Here is a 27,183-nt window from a genome sequence, read left to right as displayed (position 1 = left end):
TTGTTTTATGTGTAAAAATAAAAACGAATTTAAAATTATTTTGTTTTTAATTAACTTTAAGTAAAAAATATTATTTTATAATTATTAACAATTGTTAGTTTATTGCTTTGGAATAAAATAGTATTAATTCTTAAGTTACACGTATAAAAAAATAATTTTAAAGTGTATAATTATCTTACTATGTTCATATTTAAAATCTGGTATTTTTCTTAAATTTTTCTCGACAAAATTAAATATATATAGTACATTATGGTACCTTTATGTATTATGTAATATATATACTTATTTCTAAAGGAACATAGGTACCTAACGTCATAAAAACTTTTTAGTTTATTTAATTATTTTAAATATATTTTTTGTAAAAAAAATAAAAAATAAAAAATAAATGTGGTTCAATTTAATATAAAAACTTTTTTTATGGAACAAAATTTAAGTAAAATTAAACAACGTCCTAAATCACCTTATCTAAAATAATGTTATTAGATGAAAATATGAAAGTTTATAACATTTTACCTGCATTCCTTTCCAAGTTTATCCGTATGGCATACAACAGAAATATGTGTTTCTTGATCCATTCTGAATAACAGTGTTCTTAAGTCTTAACAATAGTTCAGGACTTCAGGATCATAACCTAACTTAGTTACCTGACCTGATCAGTATCATACGTTTCGACAAATATGTATTATAAATTATTATACATTAAGATATTTGTTAAAATTGTTTAAAACATACCTGATTAAAAAATCACCCACGACCCACCTCAGAATATGCATACAGAATCGACGATGAATCAATTATTATTGTCAGCGTATATTTGAGATATGACAGCGACTCGGTGCTTTGAACGGTCCTGCGGAATTTAAAATATAGGTTAGTAACCTGCGTTGTAACTACGACTGACGAACTTAATCTTAAACCTCGAATAGTTAAAATACTTAAAAACGCATCTAATAATAATAATAATAATAATAATAATAACCAATAAAAAGTAGTATACTAATCAGTAGCGCTCTGATTGTATGTATGATGCGAAGACCTACATAATGCCATGTCTAATGTTGTTGTTTAATAGGTAATCATTTTTATTTTTATTCATTTAAAGACGTTATAGTATTATTATATAATATATTTCCAGAGTTTAATAATAATATTAATATGAGAAAAAATTGTTTTTATTATCTATAAATATATTTTATGAGAATTTAAAAACACCTTAAATTTTGCGTACTTATAATAGGTATTTACAATTTATAGCATTTTATGATCAAAATTTTATAAGACAAAAAAACAATCTCAGAATTTGCAAACAATTATTCACGGGGGTAGAGAACACGGAAGACAGCTATACTATTTGTATAATATGCTCGTATAGAATATTTTATAATTTACTAATAATATGCATTCATGGTAAAGTTCAATTCTATTTGTAAATGCCTTAACTGACTATTTTGAGTTGTATACAGTACTAAACACTTCATTGTGTAGATCAAAACTAACCACTTGGCATAGTGGACGGTATAAACGTTTCTAACGGGTTTGTTAAATAATGCAATTAATTTAATAATATTAATGGATAGTATTAATACTATTAACAATCAAACATTTGATATGATACATTTGAATGTAAACAATTTCGAATTTACCTATAAAACAAAATGTCAAACCAAAAAGTTTCAACAGCTCATGATAAAAAATGTAAATTTACACTTCTGCAGTTATTCATATATTGCCATATTGACTAATTTGGTCTAAATAGAGCCGTGAAAATTAAAACACTTGATCAATCGTACAAACAACCAGCTTGTCGTCCACGCGACTAGTTTACAATTAATATATTTTAATATTGACGTCTGCAGTTATGACGACCATAAAAAATCATTGTATTAGTGTTATACTAACTATCGTCCTCAGTTATCTAGTGAAGAAATAAAACCACTCTATTTTTACCGCGCTAATATAATATTTTACCAATAATATAAAATAAAATACCATTATTCCACCAATCTATCATCATGCACCGCGACACGCAACAGTACAGCGTTAACGTCCGGATGGGCAATTGGGTGGAAGAGACTCGTTTGCAATCCGTGAGTCGTGTGTAAAAATATCGATTTCGGCAACTACCTATATACATTATAATAACACATATATAAAACAATACGCGATACTCTCCCTGTCGGGTGAAAACGTCCGAAAGTGTAAAAATAATATTTATGAAGTCGGGTCGTAAATTCATCAGCCCTATAATGCAATAACCCTGTGACGTGGCTCTCGGGGATTGAAAAGTCTCGATTCTGGCCCGAGTTTGTTATGGCGATATTATTGTTTATTAAAATTTATTAAATTCCGTATAAAGTACCTCGAAAGTACATGAAAAATCCATATTTTGAAATCCGTACGAAATTCTACTCAATTGTCTATTGTTTGTATTGTTATCGTTATTATAATATCACATTATTATATTATATTATATTACTATATTATGATTGTTTAACCGGTCGATTATTATACGTACGTTTAGGAAAAAATAAAAACGTTTTTGGCAAAAAGAGATCGAGGAGAATTGCTAGTACAGAAATCGCAGAGAATGTACACAAGCCTTTTGCGACCAGTAAGTCTATAACATGCAATTTATTTATATAATATAATTTATACTTTACACGCGCGTTTATGACAATACACGTGGTTGCAAGGTAAACCGTAAAATAATATAATATTATAATAAATATTCCGAAACCATTTATGTTGCATTTTATATTCTCGTACATCGTGTATCTCATTCAGAAAGTAGAAATTAAGTATTAAATATTGTAATGATAATATAATAATAAGAATTTTGTACCTATTATATAAGATGTTATCGATACCATAGTTTATTCGTTTTGATATTTTTCTTTACATCGTCTATACTTGAGCAAATTCATCGTTTCATTCGTTTGATTTATAAGTTTCATGAAAATCTTGGAAAAATATTCACATTTGGTTTGAGTGTGTCGTCTAATAATATAAATATGAAAGTGATCACACTTCTAATTACAACGTGTAAATACCTATCAATGTTACCTAAGAGTCTTTGTCCCCATAAGTAAAAGGGGGAGGGATCTTGCAGTGTAGAGCGTACGTAGTAATTTGACTACGCTAGACCATTCTGTAGTCGGTATACATGTATTTTATTGTAAAACTTACAATTAATTTAAAATAAATGTACGATAAAACTATCAAGTGTTAATTATGTTCCGCGGTAAACAAAGCTATCTTCGATTATTTTCCTTTAATTAATAGATCAAAACATCACACTTCAAACAAAAAAAAAAAATTATACGGTGTCATCCTTGATCAACCCTTCGTCTCTTTCCTCACCTCGTTTAGATCAACCATTATATGTCTCCGTTGTTTTATACACCAGTAATATCGTATTAAATTGATTAAAAGCACATAATATGTAGCCATCTAAATTTATTTCAAGTCTTATCGCTTTGATTTTCTCCCTCTTTTCCCTTTTCACCGAAAACGGCACTTTGTGAAAAAAACTTTGGTGTGCAGAAATTAATTATTTCAAAAATACGAATGCAAATTGAAAAAACTGTCATCGATAGAAAAAAAAATTGAATTCGAATATAGGTACTTTCATAAACCTTGTTTAATAAACCTCGGGGAAAAAATCGTTTTTTCCCTTCTAACAATGCTTGGAAGGAAATTACACCTTCACCATTTATCCCCTTAGGAAATTCCTACCAATATGTTCCTCATACCATTGTATTACACAAACAATACATATATTTCACAGTTTATTATAATTTTTTTCCTATTGAGTACTTTTTATAATTACTATCATTGCCCGTTGACACGAGACTGCATTATTTCTACCTTTACACTTTTAATAATTATTGGTCTTTTATCTTATAATTATATTAATATCACACATTTCTTATAACTGTATTTATTTTTATTGAATTATCTGTACCTATCATTTGCAACTGTTGAGCTGTATACATATGTATATCTAATATCAATTGTTATACAATAACTTAAATGTTACTACATAGCATTTGGTCTTAATTGTTGAAATAAAATATTATTACTGCTGAAATTTTAATAATGAAAAAAAATATATACCTATATTAAATTATTTTAAATTATAGTACATTTAGATTTAGAGTTTTAAACTTGTTGACATCGAACAGCATTCGAAGCGTGTAATAAATTTATTCGGTAAATATAAAATTATAATGTTGAGTTTTACATCATTGTAAACATTAAAACGAAAGTTTATTATTATTTTTACAGTAATCACGTTGAGCACGCATAGAGTTGTTAAACAATTTTATTTTTAATTCGTTAGCACTCATAAGTATTACCATTAGAAACTTCTTTTACGAGTGCTTAATTTTATTACTTACCTATTCAACATATTTTTGTGTTTCGCAAAACCATTAAATACCTAATAAAGTTGTTGTGCTCTAAATCTTTAGCACGAAATTAATGTCAAAGTGTTTCTGTATTGTTGAATAAACTGAAATAATATTGGAAAAAATAAAATTAATAATCTAATTTTTGACGCTATCTAACGTTCGACGGCGTAGTCAATTCAACTTATTTTGTAAATTTCCACTAGATAGCGTTAAACTATTTGATACGAAAACTCGATACGTAAATTCTGTTTTTTTTTTTTGTTTTTTTTTCGTTTATCGTTTAAACACGGTCGATTTTATCTTATTTTATCTCAAGATTTTCTGCAAAATACGGGTTAATAAACATTAAAAAACATCACAATAACGGATATTAAATTAGTATAAATTTATAAAAAAAAATTAAAAGCTATTAAAGTATCAATAATAATTATACCGTACTTGTTGGGCTACAGTATCACCTAATAGGTATAGTCACCGTGTTTGTATATTGTGGTATTATAATTGATTAATATTTGATCGGGTTTGGCAAAATTTACTCTTAAGACGTTTCTCAAACAAAATTTGTCATTACCAAGGTAAATATATCGTTTAATAATAAATTGTACTCTCTTATAAATGAAACTACTTCGAAAAATGAGATCTTTGAACGATTGTTTAGACTCATTATTCAATTTTTAAAGATCCTATTGATTATATAAATATAAGTACTGGTGATAAATTTTTCAGTTTTTTAAAAAAAAAAAAATTTAAATCACAATTTTTTTTTATAAAAGAGAAGTCGAAAACCGGTCGCCGCGGCCGTCGGGGAGGAATGCGCGTTATCGCTATTATAGCAAGTAACAACAATATTTATTTATTGCTTCTACAAGACCCGAGTGGTTCGCAAAATATTTCAAATTTTAAACAGTAGGACGTCCTATCGATGAAGATGTCTATATTCCACGTTTTGAAATTCTAATAATTATTTCGATATTATTATTCTATTTCTATACGTCGATTTTGATCTACGTAAAGATTTTCTAATCAAAATAAACGCGTAATTGTTCGTTTATAATAAAAAAAATTAAATTTAACATATTATAATGAATATATTATAATCACGTATATGTGTAGTTAAAATTTATAAGAGTCGCTTCACTATCTATAATAACTAATAAGTAACCCACTTGTTCGATTTGAATCACTAACTCGTTCCGTTTCATCGCATCATCTCGAACCAAAGCGACGCGACACTGATGACCCGTGACTGGCCAAATATATTTTTACGGCTTCGGTCACTCCAAGTGCATTTCAACAGATTTCCGCTAGTATCGTTAAGCTACGAAACTGCGTTAGATTAGACGAGGTAAGGTTACATATCGTAATAAAAAAAAAAATATATATATATATATTATCTGACCGGACTTGTACCGCGACCACTACGGTAATCTAACCTGTAGATGCAAGCAACTCGGGCGATGTTGTTTCGGATAAAAAAAAAATATATTAAATTTAATGTTACTCCTACAGCATAAAGCATAATAAATAAATAGGTAATAATATAATGATACGATGTAAAAAAATTGTCCACTCACCGAATTCTGCGAATTTATTTTCACGACTATCTGTATTAGTAAAAAGCAATATATTTTGTGTAAGAGTTGGTACTTAGGTACTTAATATTATGCCTACAGTCCACAAATGTGCACTCCGAAAACAAATTTTCAATTTTGCATTTCAATGTGATCAATAACTTGCAATATTTAAATCATCATATTATTAAAAATGATATGTTTTTTTATGTATTTCAATGTTTGAGAAATATCTTGAATAAAAACATAAATTTCCAGTGCCTTATGGTATAAAATTTTAAAATAACGATTATGACACCTATATAAACAAATTAAATGATACATTAAATTATCTTATAAAACATACATTCAATAAGCCTATATAATCACGTCTCAACAACTTATTTATATTAATGTAAAACTTTAAATATTAAATCGTCATCTATTACATGTATTTGCTGTTGTTTTATATATTATATAATATATTAATAAAATATTAATTCTCCTACTCTTAATCATAACACACGATTTGCAAAAGATATTAATATTTCATTACCTAAATGAAGCACTGCTTATTGTCAATCTTTACCATATTTTGTATTAATTTATTTTTTTTTTAAACATAAAATTTTTCTACATAGTTTTATGAGTTTTAAACAATTAAAACCTAAGTTTTTGGATTTAAATGATAATGGAGTTTATAAATATACACTATTTCTTGGATTTGTGGTAATTTATAATTGAAACCGTTTTTTACTATTTTATTTATTCAATGATTTGTAACATTGTATAATTATACTATTTTGAAATTGAATTCGTTGATAAGTTTACGAATCATTAAACTTAAATTAACTCTCATCTCCGGCACAGCCTTTGTTGAAATGTTTCTCTGTTATAATTTATAATACACCTTATTTTGTAAAAATTGCTTGTCGGAGAATTAATAAATTATTATAATTATTTTATTTCGAATTATTCATACTACAGATAGTTTTGAATTCTACCTCTGAGTTCCTGAGATACGGAGAAGACGCACAGCTCGTATGCTCGGACATCCGTTTTCCGGGATGGAAAGACGGTGCCGGCGGCGTGGCCTTATCGTGTTCGACGAGTGACTACCGCTCGGAATTAGATGGCCTGGGACCGGGCTGCACTATAACCGCTTCTCCACTGACAGAGAGCTGCGTCCGAAACTGCTTCAAGATTTGCAAGTAACTCGAATCTATGGTTTTAATTTCGTAGACTATGTAGTAGTAGAAATCCTATAGAGATGCTGACCTTTTTTTTTTATTTGACATGTTTTAAAAATATCTTCGTGAAAACCCGGCGAGGAAAATGTGTTTATTTTGCGAAAGTAATTCGTCTATATGCTAATAACTTTCGATCACCATAGGTTTTGAAAACGAAATAACGTTTAACAATTTAATATGAGAGATGAATTTAAAATACAACGAACGAATAATAATATTATATACCTACATACTTTATTTGTTTATCCATAAACGGTAATATTGTATCGAACTGATTGTACACAAAATAATATACTGTACCTATATTTAGATAGTGATGACATAATAAACTATGTGAGCGTGAAAAATCGATTTGTATCGAATGGAAATTCGTTCATACGCATATTGCAGCCGTGTAATGTTATTATACAGGCTTTTATAATTTAATAATGCATATAATTTATTTTAGTTTTGATTTTGGAATTTTAAAATATAACTTAAAATCATGTTACAATTTTAAAATAATATATAATATACTTACATTTTTATTCCAGGTTTTTTTTCCAAATGAGAACTATATCCTTCTTTAGGTCTTTATTCATTTTATATTTTAACGTATTGAAATCAAAATATGAACAAATATAACTTCTGAGCTATATTAAGAAGGATTGAAATCGTCAAGTTGTAATAAATATATTAAATTACTACAAATAATAATTATAAAATCGTATTTAACTCAACATTTTATTTATCTATTATCATTAATGTGCATAATATAATAATATACACTTCAATAAATTAGAAAATTTTCTTTCAAATGTTGATGTTTCTATAATAATATAGAAATAATACATAAACATTAAAAAAAAAAAAAAATTAACTCCTTTACAATTTATAAAAAAATATTTAGTTACATAGCGTGTAGCACTGTAACACGGGGTAAAATATACATTTACCGAATCTAATTCACTAGAGTCCCAATGCATTTTTGGTCAAAGAGTTCCTGTATATTAAACTAGTAACTGACTACGACGACGAGACGGTAGAGGGGTGAAATGGAATACAGAGTACTTTGTTTTGGTTTTCTGAAATTCTTTACCCGTCGTTAGAATATGGATATAACATAAAACCACTGAATTCGAAGGGAGTTACGACTTACGGAGAAAATCCACTGAGTCGTCACAAACGAAATATAATGTGACGCGCTATATTCCCCTAGTCGATTATTTGGATGGGCAAAAACAAAATTTAAATAAATTAATATTTAACTTGATTATTACTGTGCATCTGGCCATTTTCATAATATAATGTGTATGGATTTGAGTTGGGAAATTCTCGTAGCGGATCGAAAAACCTTAAATATAAAATGTATCAACACGTATTTATATGAAATCCAACTACAATTCATACTTACTTTCTGGATGTTTCGATTAATATCCGTAGTTGATTATAAAAAATATTATTGACATAATAAAATTATTATTGCCATCATCATTAACGTAGTAGTTTGCGTCCCACTGAGTTCCACTCGTAATATTTTTAGCGTTTGATCTACGGAGGAAAAAAAATTATTATTTTATATCTAACATCTTAATCTGACCGTGTAATCTATTTGTTTTAGAATTGGAAGTAACTGCGAAAAAGGAAAACCTTTGATGTTTGGCGATACGTTTGCCATTAGCCCGTGCATCTCTTCCAAGGTAAAAGTAATCCATTACGTCATAGTAATGCCTTAATACTAACGTAAATAATAATAATAATATTATACAAACGAAATAGTTTTTGACTTGGCTCTTTACTCTTTAATTATGCCGTGTAACCATAATAATATTATTATAACTAGAACATTAAGCCACCAAATATAATGAAATGATTTGTGTTGACGTATCCGAGTAGATTCATATTTTTCGAAAAAATAAAAAAAAACGTTACTAACGGCCTAGGTAAAACAAATAACGTATATAATATTGCAAATAAAAAAAAAAAAATATGTGCTAATAAATTCAAGTGTAACATACTCAACAAATATTTTTAAATATTTTTATTTTACAACGTGCATTTATTTTTTACCCAGTTTTAATTGTGTTCATTTATAGCTATTATAGTTATAATATGATAAATTTAAATTTAAAAGAAGTATATTTCAATCTGAGACGAAACTAAATAATAATTATGATTATCTACATAACACAATGGTCATTAATACTCGTAGTTTATTAAATGTAGAAACTAACGGTAAAATTGTAAAAACAGTAGTTGTAAGCTATTCTACTGTACAATTTATCTTGATAAAAGAAAATTTATTTTTGTAAATTGTGAACGGCTTTATTTAATTATTTTATTTACTTTTTATTATGCTGTGTGTTTATCTGGTGCATTTATAATAATTAATAAATACAATCATATTACATTAAAAAGTAAAAGTATAAAATTTCATTTAAAAATCCAATTCAGTGTTATTATGTATATTTAAATGTATAAAATTAGCAAGATTGTTTCAATCATTCGGGCATCTCCTTTAATTATATGCTAATAATGCTATACGCCTACAACTAACGATCGTTAGACACTGTGAATTAAAAATGATAAAAGTGGCTTTAAAATTGGGGACAGTATTTTAGTTTTAATTGTACCCACTAGAATTACATAAATGTAATTTAATGTAATATGATGTTATCAAAATATTATCTTAATATTTTTATTTTTAAATAGTTAAGTTTCGGACCATTAAAACTATAAAAACCATAAAAAAATTGACAAATTATCTTAGACTTATTTTAAAAAATGTCCATGTGTTACATTTAAGTATTAATATTGTGTGTTATGAGAGATTTTGCAACTTTACAAAACAGTTTTAAAATTTTGACCGAAAAATGAAAAAATAAGTTCTAATGTAAGACATAACAATGTGAGCGTCTTTGCAATAAAACTTCGAGTTACAACTGACTTTATTCAACTCCATCTAAAGTTCATAGAATAACATCATATAATATATCTGAGGAAATTTAACGACTGAGACATCCCTTGTAATAAATTGTACTTGAGCCTTATATTTTCCGACTAATAGCAATGCGAGCGAGCGACCGTTGAAAACTTTCATTAACGATAACATTCTAGTTGATAATGCGTGTACTTATAATAAAATAGTTAAACACAAAACAGACATATGCAACTATTACACAGATTACCACAGAGAAAATAACTTCTTATTTAGACCAACAAATACTCGAGTATTGGTATTAATATTTGTTAGTAAATAATTCGGATGTAGTGCATCGAAAATATATAATGTAATGAGCTTAACATAAAATTTACCCTGTTAGTGTAACTTAAAATATCCAAAATTAATAATAAACAAGCTTAAAAGTTGTTAATCTAATAGTGTTTGTATTATTTATTCGATAATTTTATATTATAGTTTGAATATATATGTTCCTTATTATATAATATTATATACTCTGATTAGTCTGATTTACGTAATATGAAAACAAAATTGTTATGTACGCATTCATATCGTATTACTAAAAAACAAATTAATGGAAAAATAAATATTAATATTCAATACGAGTTTTTTAAAAAAACTCACAAACATTGATTAAGTAAATAAATCCATTTGTTTTAAATTCTTTATGGGTACGATGATGTTTTCTTAACTAAATTCACCTTTGTATTATATAAGTTATTTTAAGTGTCTATATTTAATATATATAGGTACATGGTTACATAATAATATTATAGGTATTCATTAAAAAGAAAAAAATCATTTTTAAATAGATTAATATCATATAAATTAAATGTATTATCATATAGTTTTATACTTAAAAATAAATTATGATCAGTTGAGACCTATAAAAGTTGTAAAACAAATCATTCTTTTTTTGAAAAACCTAAACTTTGTAATAAATACGTTGACAATTTAGCATTAATTTCAGTATTCCATATCTCATTTAATTATCTATAGTAACTTGTTAATTCGTGTCAAAAAGAATTAACTAAATGTCGGAACAACTATATCAACTTCAACTTTCTTAAAAATACATGTTGTTTTTTTGTTTGTTTTATTAAATTATAACTTCAAACGCACCTATAAATAATAATATTATATCATTGACGAGTAAATGCCTAGAGATTTATTGGACGTGATGAGAGAGAATGAGTGGAGAAAAAACATTCGATATTAATAATGATAACGAAATTGCATATTTATTCTTCAAAGCTATGGTTATAGCCAGGGTAAACATGTGAATTATTAAATATTATTTACAAGAGTTCGATGAAGTACTCGACTAAAAGAATATAAAATTAATACACATCAGCCTTACTATATAATATAATATTTATACGTATAAATAATTAATTTTTTTTAAAATGTAACCAACCCCACAAAGTTTTAAAAGAAATAACACGCATTAAGATAATCGGCGGGCAAATCGTTAGTGTTCTAAATTCAAAGCTACTGAATCATTTTCGAATGCAATTTTACTAGTGCTTAAATTTACAAAAATTACAAAGGGTCCTAATATTGTTTTCAGATTTCTGTAAAATATTTTTCTGTGCGAAGTCATTATTTAGGAATAATATGTTATTAAATTATTTTTCCTAAGTAAACATTTTTTCTTGCTTTTCTAAAAAGCAAAAACTATTTTAATAAAATCAGCAATATATTATCAATTTAATTGAAACATTAATTATATTTTCCTTAGGACTTATTTTTTTTTTAATAAACTACAAATATATTTACTTATATTAATATTTATATAAATAATTATTGATAAATCAAAAAATAAAATAAAATAGACGAAAAATTATTTTGATTCAACTTCAAAGCATCAGCGTACAGTATACATTTTGGATAATACGTTAAACGGAACGTCCTTTATACGCTATCAGAGGCGAGGGTATAATCCCCTTATACTCCCACTCACACTTTAAACCCATGTCAACGACCCGGCATAGTGTAATATGATTGCCCCCATTGACCTACGATGAGATCGTTGTAAATTGCAAGCAGTCAAAATAAATCACCATAATATAACTGGATAAGTTCTTGATTACTATAGCACTTATGATAATGTGCGAGAGCATGATTTAAGCAATTTAAGATACTTCAAAAATAATGTAAATAATATTTTTCGTAACAAACATCTGTGCCCTGTGGACTAATAAAATATTTATCTATACGTAACATGACAAGTCAAGTTTTTCGGGCTGATCCAATAGAGATATAATTAAGCAAATAATTATCGATTTGCAACCGTATTTAAATAAGTGTATTCTTTTATGAAAAAAAAAATAGTATGATTAATTTAATTAATTTAACTATACAAATATTATATAATCAATAAATAAGTAAGTATATGATTAATGTAATAAATGTTTTTAGTAAGAATATTTCCAAATCTATAAAATAGGTACAATTATTAAATACAATACCTACTTTTTTTGAATAAATAAATGTATTGATTGACTGCGAATTTAATAAAATTAAAATTTGTATCATTATTTATAATTATTGTATCTATTGAACGTATTTTAATAAATGTATTATTAAATAAACCCAAAGTGTTTTTGATTTTAATTCAGTTTACGTATACCTATCTTAAATCACAGGTATCGATAAAGTTGATACACACTCGTTTTTTGAACTCTTTATCCATACACAATATGTGTCCAAATACTCATATTGTACTCGATATTATCATTTTTATAATTGGAATTATAGCCACTCATTTAATTTGAAAATATTGCAAGTTGCGTCTGTCGATTTAGTATTATAACGAAGTTATTTGGTATACACAACGGTAAACAATTTACAAATAAACTTGAATACATAAATCGTACTTAGCTATAGGCTATGTGTAATTGATTACATCAAATACTTTAGATAATAAACGTAAAATAGTTCTTTCGATCGACTACTGGTATTTAATAATTATTAGATTTTGTTATGATAATTTTAAACATACCTTTCCCAAGTGAAATTTTACAAAAATGTAAGTATGGTGAGATCTTATTCGTAGTCACGCTGGTTCTGTGTTTAACAAAAAATGGTTAAGAGTACTTAAGACACGCTAAATCAATAAACTTATGATAATTATAATTTTTTGACGATAAAAATATAAATATCATGTTAATGTGTCGACGGTGTTTCCTTAGCCGCTGTTCGTCGCTGCAGTCATGCCTCGTCTATATACTGAACAAGGGGTGTCCGGTCACCCGGCCCTGAAGCTCGTCGACGCACAGGACGCATATTGCCGGTGGACGGTAGACTACTGGCGTGTGTCGATGCGTGAGGAAGCAAAAGGACTTCCGGTTCCGGTGAGAAAAAAAACATTCTATAACAAAAAAAAAAACCATCAACAAACGGTTATTTTTATAATAGCTATACTACGACCTTACGACCTTTTTGCCAGTACCTCACATATCACTGGTATTTCCGCTCGACTAGGCAATGCAACTAGTGTTGTATAAAAATAATCTGAAACCGATATAGATAAGATAATATATAGACAACACTTAAAATATTTTTTTTTTAGATAGGCAATATTAATAAGATAGGTATTCACATTTACGAGTATTATAAAGATAATAAAAAAGATTATTTAAAACTTAAATTATTTGTAAAAGAGCATGTTTACAAAAAATATATAATGATATTATATTTTTTTAAATTTTTACATTCATAAATGCGTGTTTTAAAACTAAAGAAAAACACTAACACACGTAATAAATATACTTAAAGAACGTGAGAAAAAATCGAATAAAATATAGACTATATAAAATACATTAAATAAGTTATAATGAAAAAATTAACTTGAGTGAAGTCAAAGTTAATAAAGTTAAGATAAAGATTAATACTTATCTATAAATAATATAATTTATACATATTATGCCTTATGCATACTTTCGACCGTCATTATTATGATTTATCACTGTATAATATTCATTCGCAAAAACACCGCGACAAGTGGTCGTTAAAAAAGAGAGAAAAACGTCTGTCTATAATATGTGGCCGGTTTTTAACCGTTATACACGGGGCTGCTCCTCCAAAGTCGGACGTTAAATCCAAAACTGCGACGGGTTGTATGCGTGTGTATGCGACCGGAACAGCAAAGCGGAAAGGATGCGCGTGGGAATACACATACACACACACACACTACAAACCCATACAAACACAATAATAATGCGATTGTTTCCTCCGACGTAATTACTATATACATATAAAAACGGGTTTGTCCTTGAGAGATTTCGACGCGCGCTACCCACCACGCACTGCGAGAGAAACAAGTAAACTCGTAAACGCGAGGACGAGTCGCAGTCGACGACAAGACCAGTTGTGTTCGCGTTTCTCGGCTCTTGAATAAGTACCTGCAACACCGCAGCAGTATATCGACGACAGTATGTTAAGCATCGTCTTGAGTTCGGGCTTATTATTTGTTTGTGTGTTTAATTGTTGCATGCGACCGCTAGTGAATCGAAAACAAATGTGAAAACCAAAACTATGCCCTTACCCAAAACTGTAAGCGCGAAACTTACTTTTTTATGCATGTGTAATCGTTGCAGAACGGAGCCAGAGTGGTCTTAAAGCACACCGCCACAAATTTGAACGTTGCGGTGGAGACGAACTTTCGGATCGCGACTTTCTTCGGTGACGTAAGTATATTATATATTATGATAAATTAATTTATAATTTAAAATCATAATATTATACGGTCATATCGGTTACTGCACCATAGCCCATAATATATTATATTATACACTGCAGGAAATAGCCTGTGTCGATCAAACGCTAATATATTATATTATAGTCAGTTGTTGATTTTATAGTAAATCATACCTATTTACTAGGTATATAAATTTGTATACATTCGTTAAAGGCACATGTTTCATCATCGACACTGATTTAACTCAACTAAAAAAGTTGAAGTACTTTAATGTTATACTTATTGTCGTCTGTAACGAAAAATAATATTATAATCGCTGTTTGTTAGAATTTAATATAATATAATAGCATGTCGTATAGTATTCGTTTACGACAATCTCGTTTCAAGTGTTCACCGAGATTGTTTTCTTACGTTTACCCGTTAAGTTAATAGTGCAATAATGTAATTAAAATGTTTCGGCCGAATGGAAAACACAATCGTAACGTGAGACAAAATGTGCAGTAAAATAATAATATGTGTACAGTCGGTTGTCGGTACTTCGCGGGTTGCTATCTCCGTTAAAGTCTCTCGCTTCGAGGTCAGCGCAGTTAATTATTTTCATAATATTAACATTATACGTGTAGACCAGTAGAAATGCTGCGTGCATTGCATTATTATTACTGCTCGAGTTATTTATTATTGATACGTCGAAAAAAAAGCAATAGCCACTGCGCTCGCTCCGATTGATATTATACCCATTTACGCGGCAGCTGCACGTGTGCGTTATAAATCTATCATTAACGGAACAAGTTTTTATACACTACACCGAGACTCATAATAATTATATTTTATTATATTTATTTAATGTATCTGTACACCAGATGTACTCGTATGTACTCCGAGTGTCCGTACACGCGCTAAGGTCATCGGTACACACGCGATTCCATCGCAAAATCTTATATCTGCATATTAAAACAATTATTCAGTTAACAGTAAAATGTAATGAATCCTTGTATCATCATAAATTAAAGAATAATGTAATACCTACTGATTGGCGCGCACTTGTTCTAGACTTATTCATTCGGTTCATATATTCAAACAAATATATAATGAAAATAAAATAGTGTTTTTTGTGGTTTTATGTATGACTATGAGATCAAGATCAAATTAAAAATTTAAAACGCTCATATAATAATAATTATTATTAGTTTAAATGAAATGGTGGGACTGCATTTACCTACAAATACAAAATCTTTGTGTTGAACTTTTCCGATTACGTTGATAATCAAAGATTATAGAAATTAGCTTACATCGATCGACTACTCAGCTCATAACATGGATCAGGTGATTCATCCCTACATAAACACTAATAGTTTCAAATATTTTTTTTTTACATAATTTTAAGCTATTACAAAAAAAACATTCATAATATAAAATAATATTTCGTACAATTTTTTATCATTTTAATTTATTTAGTTTTTACTTTATTGAACAAAATTCTGCATAATACTATTCTAAAATAAATTATACACCTACACTATTATATTATATTGAAGTACTATAAAAAAAAGAAATAGATAATTTTAAAGACAAAAAACTGTGTTTTGTTGTAACGTAAAACTATGCAAAATCACATTTTTTTATATTTATAAAAGATAATAGTTTTTTTAAATGACAAATGTCTTTAATAAAATAATTACTCCGTACACAATTCCTTAATACATATATATTATAGACATTAGACATATTATATTATTATTCGACTTCATTTTTAAACGTTCTAGCTAATGCACTTGAATTATAGAATGCTTAAAAAAATATTAACAACTACGTTATTATAATATATTATGTATCTTTTAAAAAGACGGTGGGGCATAAGATACGTTTACCGACGGTAATATTACGATGAATAAAAAACGTTGAGCTATTTTACCACGAATGCTCGAAATATTAGCATCGTTATTCCGTTCATCGTCGAATCACTCCAGCACTTACACTACTGTACACGAACATTATAATAATATAAAACGTAAAATATCGTCTTACGTACATTTGTCTTTTAGATAAGTATACCTGTATATTATACATTACTATATGTAAGTGGTTCTCAGGTTATTAAAAACCTCTACTCAATTATTAAATTGGCATTGTACAATATATAATTATGATATGTACCGACTCTCGTCGATAAAAAAAAAAACAGATTATTTAAGTACGCACAATTGTATGCGATAATGGAATGTTGTATTATACTGTCATCGCTGATTTGGAGCGCGTTACGATTTGTGAACGAAAACTCTTGTCGGTCAGATCGTGGACGGGAACTATGATGAAGAATGAAGAAAAATGTGAAACGACTTGAATTATAATTAAATTATTATTGTACGATTTGATCGTCGGTATATATAAAGCCTGATAATATATATAATTCGAGTACGCCATTAAGTTCTTTTGTCGTTTCAAAAATAGAGTATTATATAAGAGATTCACCAAGTTTACTTAACTCAATGTTGTCCCTATTATCAATAAATTTATTCAAATTCAAATTTTTTTGTATTTTGAATAGATTCATGATCACCGAAATCTATAACCTAAGCTATTATGGCATAGTAAAGAGAGTTATAAATAACTCAAAGTTCTCAACTAATCGTTTGAGCTTAAAATTATATTAATTTAAATTATTTTTGCAAAAAAGTAAGCTGCTTTATGATTTACAAGACAGAAATTGTTTTTAAATTTAAAATAAAGAAGTCGTTATCACCACATACTGACCGCACATTAAATGGTAAATAAAATTGAAAATAATATTGTTATTAAGTCTAAGTACTTAACAGTACTTCAAAATTTTAAAGAAAAGAATTCAAATAAATTAAAGGAAAAATTATGGTGATCATGCTCGGTGAATGACCTTGTATAAAAACACGCATGCTGAATGTTTGTGTTTTTTTTTTTTTTTGTTATTATTTTCCGATAAAGAAAATTTTTTAATGAGTATAAATTACGTTAACATCGTGTGATAGAGGTTTTGCGCACTGCAGCTATACAATATAAGTAATAATTAATACTAAATGAAACCTCAGAATTTTTTCTCACATACTAATTAAGTGAATTTGTCGGGTGTTGTTGAGTGGTGTATAATATATATCAATAGCTGTGGCATTGAGGTGTGGTGATCAAAGCGATTAAAACAATTTTATTTATTCTCGAAAACATGATGCTGAAAAATAAAAAAACAATTAGCTGTTTACTGCGAGTAACATAAATTTACATGTACCAAAAAGTCAAATAATATTACATTAGACACAAGTAGGTATTATTAGATATATTATTTATATTTTAGGTACGCTTATTATTTTACAATCATAACAAATATGTATGAACGGTATGAAAATGTAATTAACAACGTTTTTACATACCTACCTATAATATGTAATATTGTAATAACTTTTTTCTAATCGATATTCAAATTAGATTTTTTTTCTTATCGTGACTTAATAGTCGATCTTAATTTATTAGCTTACTAATACTTTTACCAATGTTTAAGTTGGTAATAATATTACACAACTATTAAATTCTATTTAAAGTTTAATAGTATAATATACTAAAGGTACTAGGTATAGATACAGTTAACAACAATATAATTTTTAAGTACAAATAAACAATAACTTAATTTTTTGATTATGTATACAAATATTTAAGACTTGAACAGAGTTGATTTTCGGGTACCGACTAATAATAATAATATTTATGTATTTCGCTGATCAAGATTCGATAAGGATCTTTAAAATATTGAATTCCGTTATATTTTATTAAAAAAGACCAAAATAAAAAAATAATAAACATTTTGTTAAACCGTTATGAAACTAAGGTGGAACGTATTTGTAGCGTAATTTTATATTATTTATAATTCATTTTATTAAATTATATATATTATTAGTTCATATTTTTTACCAAATCTTATCGAACACGAAGTTGACCGCATATATTTAGAATCCCAGCTTTTAACCTAAATTAAGACCAATGAATTAGTTTCCGGATAATTTTAAGTTATTTAAGTATGAGTTGAATTGTTGTTGTTGAATGTCAGTGAAAAATGAGAATGAAAACATATTTACTTAATTTAATATGTAAGTATTTAATATTTAATAACAAAATCAAAAAAATGTAATTTATTTTTAATAGTCGTGATAATAAAATATATAATGGATAAATATATGACAATTGATCAAATTCAGAATTTTGGGAGACTTATCAGATGATCTCCTTATAGTGTCTCCTAGGTAGTTCTAATATGATGAAGTTCAGTTTAACTACTCGTATATTTAACCCAAGATTTCATTTGACAGCAATAAAATTATAATTAATAATATATTTTTAAAAAGTTAATTATTTAACGGATTTTATGTAAATAATATTTACAAAACAATTTTTCATTAATTTAATGAACAAGTTTTTGAAAAGTTTGAAACAATTCTTTTTTATAATTTAGAATAAAAAATTATATTTCTTACAATCCATCAGATAGAATCATAGGACGTACTTGTGAATATCACAGTTCATGGTATAGATATAGATGACTGTTTTTTTTTTAACCAATATAGTTTTTAAATTAAAAATAGCTTATAGTTGGATAATAATTTGAACGACTTCAAGAGTAGATATGTTTTTAATGTTTATCGTTATAGTGCATTTGATAGTGTCAGATGAAAATATAAAAAAAAACTAATCGGTAATAATTATTACGTGAATCAATACATATACAATTATTATAATATGTACATATATATAATATATTTAATCAGACTGGTTTCACGCGCGTGGGTAATGACAATAATAACACTATTGCAATATATGTTTATAATTTTACTAAGAACATAATATTATTATTTGGGCGGGTCAATGTGGGTGTTTTAATTTAAAGATAATAACATGCTACCATATAATATTTTGTGGGAAACGTCATAACAGCTAGTTAGCTTGTTCATATAGTCATTGCCATTTGTAATAATTTATATCGAATAGTCGACCGATCAATGATCAATAAGTATTAAGATTTAAATTAAAATTACTAATGTTCTATTAGTTATAATATGTAAGGCTGTAAATTTAAAAGTATTTTAGGGACTTCACAAAATGCACTTAAATTTTTGGATCAGAATATCAAAAAAGTAATAAAAAATGAAATAATTACTAAGAAAGTAATTATAATGTCTTACAATAAGCTAAAAAGAAGAAATTTTATCTAAAACTAAAAAAAAATAATATTAAGATATGTACCTAATTGACATTAAAAAGTAACTATGTTAACTGGTAACATAGTAATCTAATATAAACTATAGGCTAGAATGGGAAAATAAAAAAAAATGCTAATAATTAACGTGATCAAATTTTCTTTTTGGGGAGGTGTTTTAGTTCTACACAGCACCATGCGATATTTTCACAAACTTTCCATCACACAAAATCGAAATATTTTTGATTTCCATTTATTAAATTATTATTATATTATTATATATTATTATATAATATCTTTAAAATTTATTTTATGCAGTGGCGTGATTTGGTCATATTTGTATGGGAGGGGGATGAAATGTTTTTAAATTTTATTTACGATCCCCCTCCAAAAAAAAATTGAATTTATCATGAATATCTACTTTTAGCGCAATAAGTAAGCATAATATGACACGGAAATAATTTAAATAATTACAAAATGTTCAATAATATACAATAATATCAGTAAATAAATGTAGTTATTTAGTCTTAAAATAAAAAAAAATCAATGGAGGGAATACGATACCCAAATTCTCCTCCCTCCTGTGATTACACTATTGATTTAATGAAAAATATTTATTTGGAAAATGTTATGACCAACATTTTCTCTCTGGATATCATTCCATTGCGTTAAAATAAGTATTTGTATGATATATTTTAATTTGAAATTATTGATCTCAAACGTGAATTTTACCTCTTTCGTCGTGATTATTTATTGGCCTGTAAAATGCTTAAAACTGTCTCTTCGGTGCAAGTGAAATTCTCGCAGATCCTTTGAGCCTGATCAAACCGCAATAGTATAATAATCTACGTTCATATGCTATAAGTCCTGTGCAGCGACAAACTGTTATTAAATAAATTGAAACCAGATAATCAATATGACCTACAAATCAAAAAAAAATATATATATACATATGTATATAGAAGAAAAAAAAGTGAATAAAATTTACTCGGACTTCTAAAATGTATAATCTGTGATTATTTCTGTTGATTTTTTTTCAACATTCTTGTGCTAGGACGATCTAAAACTGCAGCGACGGGATGCTTGTGCGTATATTATTACGATCTGATTTCACGAAAACCCATAAATCTCTGTGTCCGTCGTATTTGCGTCGTCGGGCAAAGGGGCTATATTTTCTTTTATCGATCATTGCCACCAACGACGACCATATAATATATCGCGTCGATTAAAAGCACGGAACATCGAGTCGAAATAAATTACATTTCACTGCCATCCGCGCCGACGGGCCGCCGTAATAATACATTATCGTACGACACTATATAATACGTATACTAGTGGATTTTTCTAGGGCACAGTAAGCCACTCATCTTCTCGGTTCGTTATACTACCAAAACAAAAAAAAAAAAATCAAATCTTTTGTCAAACATAATATTATTATATTATTATGTCTTTATTAAGACACGGGTTGAAACGCATTTTGAACTGAAAATCCCGCAGAGATAAGTACAATTATTCAGTACATTCTTCGTGGATTTTCTGTGACGAACCGTTATTAAAATAATAATTTTATCATACCTAAAGTGAATTGTGAATGTAATCATTGGTAAAACTCTTTTTTTTGATGTATCGTGTGCACAATATTTCAATATTTCTTGTCCTAAATCAATATTTATCAATTAATTTATGGTATCTATATAATATTATTTTAAGACATAAATCAAAGTAATGAATATATATATTTTATTTTGACGACAATATCATTTTATTCTTGTCGATAGTGGGGCATAAACTACTAGAAAATTATTTTAATATTATAAATAGATTAATTTTTACTGTACCGATTGAATATTACGTAAAACTTTCCGTGGACTTAATATGTAAAGCTAATTTTTTCAATACCATTAAGCTTTATTACCATTGATTTTGTTCCCACTCCTCTCTCACCATAGTATCTATTATGTATAGTATATCTAACATAACTGCGTAAATATGTGGAATCACAAAAATTTTTCCAAAAATGTTCGCCTTTTACCAAAAAAAAATATTAAAAATTCATTGAGTTCAACAAAATATTTATTTATTTAAAATTGTCGATCATACGAATTAAACATTTGTCATTCTCATGCACGACTACGAATTATGTGGGGAAATTGAGAGTATAGGAATCAAAATCAATTATCTAATTAAACTGGCGTAGTAGTTATAGTTTATACTTCTAAGAAAAAAGACACTATTAGTTGGAAATATTAAAATGGTTTTTAGTACTTTGATAGAATATAGAAAATAACATACCAATAAAAACAAAATTTAAAAGTTTGGACTTTTAAGAGTCAACTATCAAAATAACTATTTAAGTTTATATCATATTTTATGTTGTAGTTAAAGCTGCACTATATAGGTTGGAAAATCGTATAACATTTCCGAAAAATAAGTATCACATTAGTCTATATATAATATAATGGGTGGATATCTGGCTAATGAGTACCATTTTTTGAAAAATACTTTTTCAAGAATTGTAAATTAAATACTTAAACTATAAGTATACTTGTGTGCGTATAGTAATATAATCAAACATACATCAATTAATCATGACTAAACAATCATAACGTAATTGAATCTTATTATTTTAACCAGGAATTGATCAGTTTTATACTTCATTAAGTCTTAAGAATGGTATTATTATTCACTATATTATAGTGTATACAGTATAAAATATACAATATGTCTTTTAAAGAGTTTTTAAATTTTTATATTAGCCAATATAAAATTTATCCATTGTCATATACTAAGTCTTAGTTATCGATTAAAAATATGGTATTGGCCACATCTATAGTGTGCACAGTTAAGTATATTGTTGGATTGAAAACTTGATACCCAATGAAACACTCCATATTATAGGCAAGCACTTATAAAGTCACTTAGGCGCTACGTAAAGTGGATTTTAGAACGAGTTCGGTATTATCAGAACGATCACCCTGTATGCATGCAAAATGCGACCTTTAAACCATGTATACAAAGCGATTTTCCAATAATATTTACTAGGCTATTTTTATCCATTCATAATGAAAATATAATTTTTTGAAATATGTACCTATTAAAAATCCACTTACAAATATTTTATCGTTTAAAGAGAATTCCATGGCGGTGATTTTTTTTTTATATCAAATAAAAACCATCACATTTTTCTACATAAATTATAAAATATCAAAACGTAAAATGTCACTGAAAATGTTGGTACATTTTATTCTCAAAATTCAAACGAATCACAGTTACAGAACGTTTCCCTTGATTTAATTGTGTTATAAAATAGATTAAATATTTAGTGACTATTTTAACTCAGTTAATTTTTAAAATTTAAGCAATTTAGATAAATTAATATTATTTTTATTATTTTTTTTTTAAGCACAATTTATGGGCTGTTATCCTTATAGTACTTAAGTAGGGACTACTTTCTCTCCCTCCTAACAACGAACTAAAGCGTGACGCTCATTTAAAATAAGAATATAGTTCGTATCACCGCGGGACACTCCTTATACCGTGTAAAAGAAAATCCTATTACTTGAAAATACAGTATTTTATAACAAAACGGTAGGCAAATCAAATAAGAATAAAAATTAAAAAAAAAAATCTAATATATCCGAACAAGAATAATTTCATTAGCAAAGTGAAAAAAAATTGGAACGAACGCTTTTGATGAATCACCCTGTACAACTGTGTCGTATTATTATAATAATTCTCTGCTAAAAACTATAGCGCGTTATCGTTAACGATAGTCGTCTATAATTATAACCGCGCAGACGCATATAATAAGTCTGCTGCTCTCCAATTGTCGCTCGTCCGATACAATGCCAGAGACCTTTTCAACCCCGCGAACCTATCTTTTTTTTTATAACGTACACATTATATGCATACCTTCGCATATCTACTTTTTATAAAATATGACACAATAGAACGCTTCCTATTCATCAGACTACATATATTCATATTATGTATGTATAGAGTATAATATTATATTTTCGCGCACACAATATTTAATGCGCATAGCTTTAATGTATGTTAGTATTTTTTCGTACAACTCGCACACCGTGCGAAATTTTATAATTAATAGTCCTGCAGACGAATATATTATATACATACTTAGTCCGATGATCGGAGTGATGACTTACTTACCATATCGACAAATCGATACGACATACTTCGATATCGTCTTGCCATTCGATGCAATTTACATTCCATAATGTTATATTCGCCGTTCTTCATACTCACTTTGGGATCAGATAATTTTGAGTCCATCTACTGAATGAATCAACGCGATAATAGAGCCGAGAATAAAAATACATACGGAGTATAATATTATGAAATAATAAAACGATTTTTAAGTATAAAAGAAATAAAGAAATAAATTAGGCACTATAACATGTTTTAAATATTATGTTATATACTCACTTATTGTAATAGGAGGGTTAGCAATATTAGCACGACATTTAAGAGTCTAAAAAATTCTTGCAAATAATTCACATGTCCGGAAAATATATCAAAGTAATCAAACAATTAAATATGATAATATAATAAAACGTATTGCTGCCTACGAGTATTGCCTACGCCCTATAGGTAGATTTATGTAAATGCATGCACGTACACGGAGAAAAAAATATTTAAAAGAAATGTTCTTTGAAATTTTAAATTTAAGAAAATCAGCTTAAATTTCGTAAATAAAGTATAAAACAGAAATTGTTAAAAATGTACTCACAACTAAATTGAATCCATTAAAATTGATTGTATGATTAATTTTTCTACGCGTTAGTATATAGGCATATCCTACATATAATTGGGGTCAGCCTGTTTGAATCTATTAATAGATCTAAATTTTTAAATTTTATCTTTTTGCAGGAATATGAAGTAAGCGCACACACATACAAGGATGTCAGTGGTTGCGAAAAGCCACAAAATATTTGGGAGTTTGTTACGTCCAGAAAAAGTTCAGGATCCGAAGACGACGACGGGATGAATGACGATACAAAAACGAACAAATAATATAATACAATATTATTTTATTATATTATATAATATAATACAATAATAATATGTCATTATTCAACTTATTTACGGATTCCACTGCAAACAGATAAAATAACACAACAAACGATACGGTTAATACAAAAGTGCAAATATTTTTCTCTGCGCTATAGTGACCACCAAAAAAGTGTTTTCATTTTAAATGGTATGCATAAAAAAAAAAACAAAACAAACAAATAAATAAATAAAAAGTAGTATTTGATTATCAGTACAAATATTATTTCTTATTTTCACAGAAAAAAAAATAAAACAAGATAATTTTGATATCACGATCGGAAAAAAAAAATAATAATTCGTTTGAATTTCGATTTAATTGTTGAGTGTATATATAAATATGTTTTATAATATTATCATCTGAAATATAAAACATAGTAATATTATATTATTTAAGCTTCGTTAAACCCGTATAATATTATAATAATTTATTGAAATCCTTTTATTTTTGTAAACAAAAATTTTAATAATAATAAACAAAAATCAATAGAGGTACAGCCTCACGCGTGAAAACACACAGTTTGTAAATATAATAATAATAATATACAATACGGTAATATAATGATATTATGTAGTAAAATAAAAAAAAAATGTACACATTAAACGTACTTACAACACAATACTTACAAGACAACTAATAATAGGTAGTAATAATTTATAAATATAATAAATGTAATAATGTATTTATAATATATGCACGGAACACATGTGTTGATCATAATATTGAGCTTTGGTATAGTACTATATTTTTATTAATCCAACGAGCGCGACGGAGACACGATAAACGATAATAATAATAATAATAATATATTATATACGAATGGGAAACGAGAGAAAACGACGAGAGTATCAAAAGAAAAAAAAGAATAAGAGAAGGATAAGGAAATAGGAATAATAATATATATATAAAAAAAAAAATATTTAATAAAAACTCAGACTTATCGACGCCCTTTGACGGTTTCTCTCAAAAGTGAAAAGAATAAATAATAATAATAACGGAGAAGAAGAAAACTCGAGCTCGTGTACATAGACATATTATATCCTCCAAAAAGTTTCCCTATAATATGTGTAGATTATATATAATATTTATATACATACATGGTAGGTATATACTTAGTGATGAGATAAATCGTTTTCTTTTTACACTGTACACGTTCGTATAATATATAAATGTAATATAATATGGCTTATGTGTGCGTGCGTGAGTGCGCGCTTGCGTCATATAAATGAAAAAAATTATGATAAATGATAAATATTATACGTAAAAAATAGCCGGCGTAGCGTCGCGTCATCCAATTGGCGACCGTAACCGATTTTCCGGTGATTGCACGTAGTATTTCAATCGGAATTCATTACGATGATAATAATATCGTGTCGATACATATTCTGAAGTTTTGGTCCCGCGAGATTCTGTTGGAAAACAAATAAAATCAATCGGTTATTATTATTGCTTGTGTTATACCCATAATGAATCGTATAGGTAGTGCCTTTATTTTTTCGATTTCATGTTTCACGAAATATAATGGAATAATACTCACACGTGGTCAGTTTGCTCTGCAGAATTGGGGAAAGGATCTCCTCGAGACTAGCAGACGATCTCAGCTCGGAATTTGATAGTCTGTCCACCTATAAGTATATAAATTGTTTTTATTATATATAAAACGATAATTTTCAAGTTTTACATACTATACTATTACATGCATTAACTAGGTATTTTATCATTGAACCATATTTACATATTTACACAAATGACGATTTCAAGTACACACGTGCTCAGTTCTTATAATATTTTTTGGAATTTCAATAGTTTCTAATAGACACTTTCTATCCTTAAAAACCCTATTTTGAATACTTGGATCTTTTACCAAATTAAAATACTACTGTAGTGTTCTATTTGAATATTCAATAGAACTATTATTATATTAAAAACTATTTACAGTAAAACAATAAATTATTCGAGCAAAAGTTTTATAAGGAGCTTATATGAATAACATTGTTTATCATTATTCATTTCAGGATAGTCTTTATAAATGGCAAACATTGTTACCT

The 27,183-nt window shown here is 27.4% G+C and overlaps 2 protein-coding genes and 1 long non-coding RNA gene across 5 annotated transcripts in view; 1 reads left to right on the top strand and 2 right to left on the bottom strand.

The window, feature by feature from the left end:
• Window positions 1-1,995: 1,995 nt before the first annotated feature.
• LOC114128693 (cilia- and flagella-associated protein 161-like) lies at window positions 1,996-25,309 on the top strand. The gene is made up of 7 exons (XM_027993273.2): window positions 1,996-2,087; window positions 2,522-2,611; window positions 6,950-7,173; window positions 8,813-8,891; window positions 13,348-13,509; window positions 14,755-14,844; window positions 24,955-25,309. The coding sequence occupies exons 1-7, from the start codon at window positions 2,013-2,015 to the stop codon at window positions 25,096-25,098; spliced, it is 864 nt and encodes a 287-aa protein (XP_027849074.1). The 5' UTR covers window positions 1,996-2,012; the 3' UTR covers window positions 25,099-25,309.
• LOC114128694 (uncharacterized) lies at window positions 7,919-13,757 on the bottom strand. Its single transcript, XR_003592774.2, has 4 exons — window positions 13,586-13,757; window positions 13,158-13,526; window positions 8,606-8,742; window positions 7,919-8,545 (listed from the first exon to the last, which is right to left on the bottom strand). It is a non-coding gene; the product is annotated as an uncharacterized LOC114128694 (long non-coding RNA).
• LOC114128648 (band 4.1-like protein 4) overlaps window positions 25,096-27,183 on the bottom strand; it is a 142,160-nt gene continuing 140,072 nt past the window's right edge. For 2 of the 3 annotated variants that reach the window (XM_050202329.1, XM_050202327.1), the window contains one exon: window positions 25,096-26,760. In XM_050202329.1, the coding sequence (XP_050058286.1) occupies window positions 26,638-26,760 (123 nt within the window). In that variant the 3' untranslated portion in view covers window positions 25,096-26,637. The remainder of the gene's footprint in view (window positions 26,761-27,183) is intronic. The other variant, XM_050202328.1, reaches the window with a different exon arrangement.

Source organism: Aphis gossypii, chromosome 2 (genome assembly GCF_020184175.1).
Source record: "Aphis gossypii isolate Hap1 chromosome 2, ASM2018417v2, whole genome shotgun sequence".
Classification (NCBI taxonomy): Eukaryota; Metazoa; Arthropoda; class Insecta; order Hemiptera; family Aphididae; genus Aphis; species Aphis gossypii.
The sequence above is the reverse complement of the archived record's forward strand: the minus strand, read 5'-3'. Positions and strand labels throughout refer to the sequence as shown.

Excerpts from the sequence above, each read along its gene's own strand:
- LOC114128693 (XM_027993273.2), top strand. The coding sequence starts at position 2,013 with ATGCACCGCGACACGCAACAGTACAGCGTTAACGTCCGGATGGGCAAT. Across the intron at positions 8,892-13,347 it reads GCCCGTGCATCTCTTCCAAG|CCGCTGTTCGTCGCTGCAGT; the intron begins GTAAAAGTAATC and ends GTGTTTCCTTAG. Across the intron at positions 14,845-24,954 it reads TCGCGACTTTCTTCGGTGAC|GAATATGAAGTAAGCGCACA; the intron begins GTAAGTATATTA and ends ATCTTTTTGCAG.